The sequence below is a fragment of the Hippocampus comes genome, unplaced genomic scaffold (genome assembly GCF_001891065.2).
Source record: "Hippocampus comes isolate QL1 unplaced genomic scaffold, H_comes_QL1_v1.1 scaffold109, whole genome shotgun sequence".
NCBI classification, from domain to species: domain Eukaryota; kingdom Metazoa; phylum Chordata; class Actinopteri; order Syngnathiformes; family Syngnathidae; genus Hippocampus; species Hippocampus comes.
The window spans coordinates 538,474-544,473 of record NW_017805274.1 but is presented as its reverse complement, the minus strand read 5'-3'; the positions used below and the strand labels follow the sequence as shown (position 1 = coordinate 544,473).

The 6,000-nt window shown below is 48.5% G+C and overlaps 1 protein-coding gene across 4 annotated transcripts in view; it reads right to left on the bottom strand.

The window, feature by feature from the left end:
* The window catches only part of cadm1a (cell adhesion molecule 1a), a 226,440-nt gene that overhangs the window by 24,628 nt on the left and 195,812 nt on the right, over nucleotides 1–6,000 (bottom strand). For all 4 annotated transcript variants that reach the window (XM_019869641.1, XM_019869642.1, XM_019869643.1 and 1 more), the window contains exon 8: nucleotides 2,354–2,526. In XM_019869641.1, the coding sequence (XP_019725200.1) occupies nucleotides 2,354–2,526 (173 nt within the window). The remainder of the gene's footprint in view (nucleotides 1–2,353; nucleotides 2,527–6,000) is intronic.

The following is a 6,000-nucleotide window of genomic DNA, read 5'->3' as shown; positions in this document are numbered from 1 at the left end:
GCGGAGGCATTTGTTCTGTCTGGGATGCCGGCGGCGGCGGCGGCGGCGACGGCGGCGGCCGGCGCACTTTATCATTGAGTTACACGGCCACAATCCACACAGCGTTGCGTCGATATTGTGGCTCCCATGCAACAAATGGTGAGCGATTGTGGCGCTACGGAGGAGAGCAAACAAACAGCAGGTCGTGCCAGCGTGTGCCCCGCTGGAAATGCCCATTGAGGTACTTCGGGGGGGTTTCGCGATGGCTACTTTTTATTTGGCTTGGGCTTTTGTTTTTCAAGTTCGGTGAGTTCACGTTTGTTTTGTTCGGGCTTCACTAAGGCCCAGTCTATGGTCGATTTGAGCTCTTTGAAAATCGGCTAATGTTTTGCCGATTGTTTTTTTTTTTTTTCCAACATTGTAAGACAATACAAATTATTCAGTTGTAATTTTTTTGAACACTCATTTTTATTTCTATGCCATTCACAACAATTATGCGTTTTTTTTTTGTTTTTTTTTTTAACTCATTCACTCCCAAAGACGTTTTTAAATGTCTTTTCAGACTTGGTCTACAATTGGTTGGTACTGAATGAGTTTTAATTATGTTTTTTTTTTTTTTTTCAATTTTACTTTGTTCTTTTGTTGATTTTCAATAACGATGAGCACCTTTAGGATGGATACGAAAACTTTCCAATGAAAAGCATGAGCAGTGGTGCCCGGTCATACGATTGGTCAGCCGGCTGTTGTTTTCAAGCAATTCAACTGACGCCTCTTTGAATTACGAAGCCCCATTCAAAGGCTTCGGGCATCTTTGTGTGTTTTGTTTGTTTGGAAACAATGTGATATGTTGTTTTCGGGTGGGAGGAAACTACAGGTGGTCTCATCTAATGCATGTACTGTTTGCATCCCGAGATAGATGCCGCGGTTGTTTCTGTTTTTGCGGCGAAATTCAGCCTTTGCATCAGCTGCGTGGCTGTTTTGCTCGCGACAGGGGGGGTGATGTGTGGGTGGATTGGCAGGGGGGGGTAAGACTGGCTGCCCGTTTAAGCGCCATGACAGTAAAAGCACCAAATTAGGAAACCGTTATGGATCGCGTTCCCAGCAGCAACACGACGCCTCAAGTTGAACACTCATTAAAGTTTGTCATCACGCCATATACAAACTTGTATCACGCGGGCCGATGGCAGATTTGAATTTGAGATGGCTTTATGCGTCCCTCAACATATTTTCGGCACCGATTTCTAAAACGTCTTTTGATTTTCCCGAGCGCATCAGGAACTATTTGGATCTTCTATCTGACCAATGTGATGTCATTTAGAGCGACATAACGTTTCAGACAAAAAAAAAAAAACAATCCACCTGTAGGTGAACCCAACCCATAATTCATACATATTACTGAATATATGAATATATGACATATTGCAATGTGATTAAAAAAAAATTAAAACGTGATGTGCTTGGGGAAAAAAAAACAATCAGAGTCAGCTGTCGACAACCAAGCTAGCTGCAGACAATGTTTCATTTCTTTCACTATTTTATGTCTACGGCAATCTGGGAAAAAAAAAAAAAAAAGAGAAGGCACATATTGGGGCGCAATGCGATACAGGCCACCCAGTTCTCCGCCGTTTCACCGCGCGTCTCATTAGCACGACTCGTCGCGCTGTAAACAAAAGCCATTCAGTCGACGTCCATCAGGCGCCGCGCGTCTCGACTCCCTTTCGCAGCCAGAAAAAAAGAAAAAAAAAAAACCTTTTCACTCTTCCAATTCTCTAGGACAATAGACGGCAAATTATTTATCTACGGAAGGTGAGATTGAAGTCATTTAGCTCGGAAGAGTGAGCACATTAGAGCGTAATGCCATGCTTGAGTGCGGGGGGGGGGAGGAGAGACGGCGGCGCGCCGAGGGGTCTTGACGTTATTGGTTGGAACAGTGCGAAAATGTGCTGTGATAATGTGCCGATGAGGATGAGAGAAGTGCACGGGGAAGAACAACAGGAAGAAATCAAGAAATGGAAGATTATGAAGGGCTTGACCTAGTTTGGACTTCAGATTGATGCGCAGGCGGATCCCACTCGGACGTGGGAATACTCAGAGATGCCGTTTCACTCCGCTGGAGGAAATGAACTGGGGCCGGACTACGTGTTTGATGAATAGGCCTGCAAAATTCTGCGGTGGGGAGTTGAGGGGAATTAATGGGAATTGAACCGAGTCTCGCTCTTACGCTTTGAACTGGACTTGACTAGAAATGTCCCGCCCCCTTTGCAATCCACACACGATAGCAATCCACAGAAACAACGCTCGTATCTTGGCATTCACTCAGAAAGAATGAAATGAACTGGAGTTTTTTTGGGGGGAGGGGTTGGGGGGGGCATACCGTAGACGTAGAGGATGTAGTCGTCGTAAGACTCCCCCAAAGAGTTGGCCGCCACGCAGCGGTATGTTCCGTTGTAGGACTTGTTGAGGTTTTCGATGTAAAGGTCCGCGCCGGTGATGACGGCGTGGGACGGCACGTCGTCGTCCACCTTCACCCAGTTGACCCGCTGTGGCCTTAAAAAAAAAAAAAAAAAAAAAGGGACAAGTCAAACTACAACCTTCTCCCCAAACAGGTTTTGTGTCTGTAAAATGACGAAAGAAAAACTTTTTCTTGCCGGGTATCCTTTGCGTTGAAAGCAAATTCTTCCCTCCGCGGCGCAGCTCGGCGCTTGACCGAGTGTCTGCGGTGACACTTGCAAATGTTACTTGAAAACGACCACTTCAGTCAAGATTTAATAGAATGGACTGCGATGCGACTCCGGAATGGATTTACGCATTTTACATAATTTCCTGTGGGGGGGGCAAAATATTCTAAATGCAAATGTGGTGGTTACAATTTTCTATATGGCCGTAATTAAGCCAGGGAAACACCAAGAGTCTTTCCTGTTGTCATTGAGTTTCAGACATGGAAGAGAAGAAATTGCGGAGCGGAAGTGTGGGGACGTTCGTGACGGCGAAATCCAATTTGTTGTTTGTACGGTTTACAGAGACGACCGTGGACAGCAAGCGGTCGCTTGTGTATGAAGAAAAAATCAGTATTCGGTTTGACCAATTTTTTGGGGGGCCACAGCTAATTCGGGTCCCCAGCGCATTACAGAGCAGAACTACAACGATAGCGTCGAGTCTTTTTTGACGTGCAGATGGCCAGCGAGCTCATAAAACGTAACTTTGCGGCGCTTTAGAGTGCCTCGTCGTCATCCAGGAGCGAACACAGACTCGAGCGGAACAGAAAGAGGGCGGAAAAATAATCAAACACTCCAATTTGACAGTCTGCGTGCGGAGCAGACCTCAGGGCTGGTGCAGATGTTTTATATCGCCACGTTGTTCGCTGTGAGTGCCCGTTATGTCACAGTGACAAGGCAGAAGAGTGCAGTCAAAACATTTTTTTAAGAAACTCCGACACAACAGGCCGAATGAGCCTTTTGCCACCATTTTGCTTCTTCAAAAACCCCTCGCAGGCGTTCGGAAAAACAAAGGAGGGTAATCAAAGGCTGCTTACGCATAAACAGGATATATTATCATGACATTGCTCCTTTTGTGCACTGTCAAAAAACTGGAAAAAAAAAAAATCACAGAAGCGCCGTGGCGGGCTTTTGTTTGCAAATTGCCATGCTTGCCATGCGTGTGTACTTGTGTGGAGGTGGTTCTGTCTTTATTTCTCTACCTTGACTGAGGTTTACGGCGGCATGACAGATTCCATTTTTATGACAATGAGCACACAGCCACCGAGGGCGCAGGGGAGCGGGCGGGCGGGCGGGGGGAAGACAAAATGTCGCTCCCCCAACACAGCCGCCGCTACTGTTATTTCCCCCGAGCGAGCGCTGATGGGCTCTCTCCTCTAATGTTGCATTTAAAAAAAAAAAAAAAACTTGTTTGAAGACATATGGCGTGCAAGGAGCGGGGTTGGGAGAAGCAGATGAGGTGCAGACTCCGGGAAGACGAGATACGTGGGCGGGAAAGAACAAATAAACAAACCACAAGTGTGCTTAACGGTGACGGGAGAGCGCCGCGGCTCTTAACAAATGTTTTGCGGATGAAACGCGGGAAAAACAAATAGCGCGAGATACCGTTCCGTTCATGAGGTGGCATGACGAGGGGTTGTCGTAAGATACCGATGGAGCCAAAGCGCTACTTTTCTATTGAACTGAAGCTCTAAGCTCTCACTTTAACATAGTTCATTGGCATCGAGATGCTTAACTCCTTCCGGACAGGCAAAGTTGTTCGGCGCGACTTTGGCGCCATCTTGTGGTGAGAATTATAGCAAGCACAACCAATATGAAGAGGTGAATTAATAAATTGGGGGTAAGGGGGCGGGGGGGGGGGGGGCTGTGGAGGAAGCACACAGACAATGCGGGCTGCAAGGAGAGAGGAAGGGCAGGCGTCTTGAATACAAATGGCCGCCCCGCAGCCTGCCCGGGCCTCCTTCCTTTGCGCTACGGGCTGGTAATGACTACACAACTCTCCGCTGCCTCTAATGAAAATGACTTCCAATTCGTCCGCTCGCTGTATCGATTGTGGTTTCGTCTTTTTAAAAAGAATATGAGGGGCGGGGGGTACTGGACCGGTCCCCGAGTCTGAGGCGGTTTGAAGCATTCGGGAACCAGAAGCGTCTTTGCTCGGCGGAGCGTATTTTGATTCACGGGTGAGGTCAGAGTTCAGGTGCCTGCCTCTCAAACGGGTCTCGTTGTACGCACGGAGCTCCGAAGCGCACCGTTGCAAAGGCGCCGGATTCGAATCGAATGGTGCCTTGAGATTTTTCCAAGGGAAATGGTCTTGTCACCGCTGCCACATTACTGCCACATTCACTTCTCCTGATGATGACTTTGTTCCAGTTCAAATTTGAACTGCCTTGTCAACAAACTGCGGTGACAGACGCCAGACGCAGCAGCTGTCTTGATGTTTGAAGAGTTTGTCAGGCATCACCGCCACCCCCCCATCCCCCGCCCCCCTCGACAAACCACCAACCGCCTTCTGGCCCTAATAGCTTTATTTTTACTCGATTATGTTTCGCAACGCAAACACCCACGCCGCGTAAACAAACGGCAACTTTTTTGAAAAGGCTTCCACACGCCGGCAACGATTGCCGCCCGCCTTTGAGAATCGCACGTTTCGACTAACTGTTGCGTGTCCACACTCAAGATGTCGTCGTGGCTCGCAAAGCAGACTCTTCGTGATTTGCGCTTGGGAGCCAAAACCGGAGGTACTAATCGGCGCAGCGAGATGGGAGTGATCGACAATATCTAAGGGACGTCCCCCCGGTTGCCTCCCTGGTGAGGTGTCCCAAGGCCTGCCCAACCGAGAGGCGGCCTCGGGAAAGACCCAGAATACATTGGAGGGACTATCGCCCACAGGCGGTCCGGGATCGTCTTTAAGTGCTGCTCCTTCCGGATAAGTAGAGGATAACGAATGGATAAATGTCGAAGCTTATGTCTCCCTCAACAGTCGCGCCCCCCCTCTTGAGTATTTTCAAAGTCGTGGCCCCTTGACTGAGCGTCGCTGGAAGGTCCAACCGGGAGGCGGCCTTGAGGTGGGGTTTCCAGAGATCATGATAGGGGCAGATGGATACATGGAGAGATGTCTGAAGATGCTTCTATTATTATAGCAAAGGGGGTGGTGGTGGGGCAGGGGGTGATTTGTAATCTGACAGCAGCTGTGTTTCATAACTACTGAGTAACCCCCCCCCCCCCCCACGTTCCCTTTCCCTCGCTGCTGGGCTCCATAGCATTCCGTTTACTTTTTATGCACCGCGGGGACTGTTCAGGTAGAAAGCGTTTGACCTCAGGATCAGTTGCTCTATTGCCGAACGGCATGAGCGTCATCTTAGTTCATATTCTTGATGAGGAAAGATGGCTCGCGTGAGCCGCCAGCACAGAGTAAAATGGCCCATTCGGCCTGTTGCAGGTATCCAAGTCATAATCCTATCCCGTCGGTCTTGCAGATGCTTTGCTTGTATAATTCACGCTTTTTTTTTTTTTTTTACCTGTATGT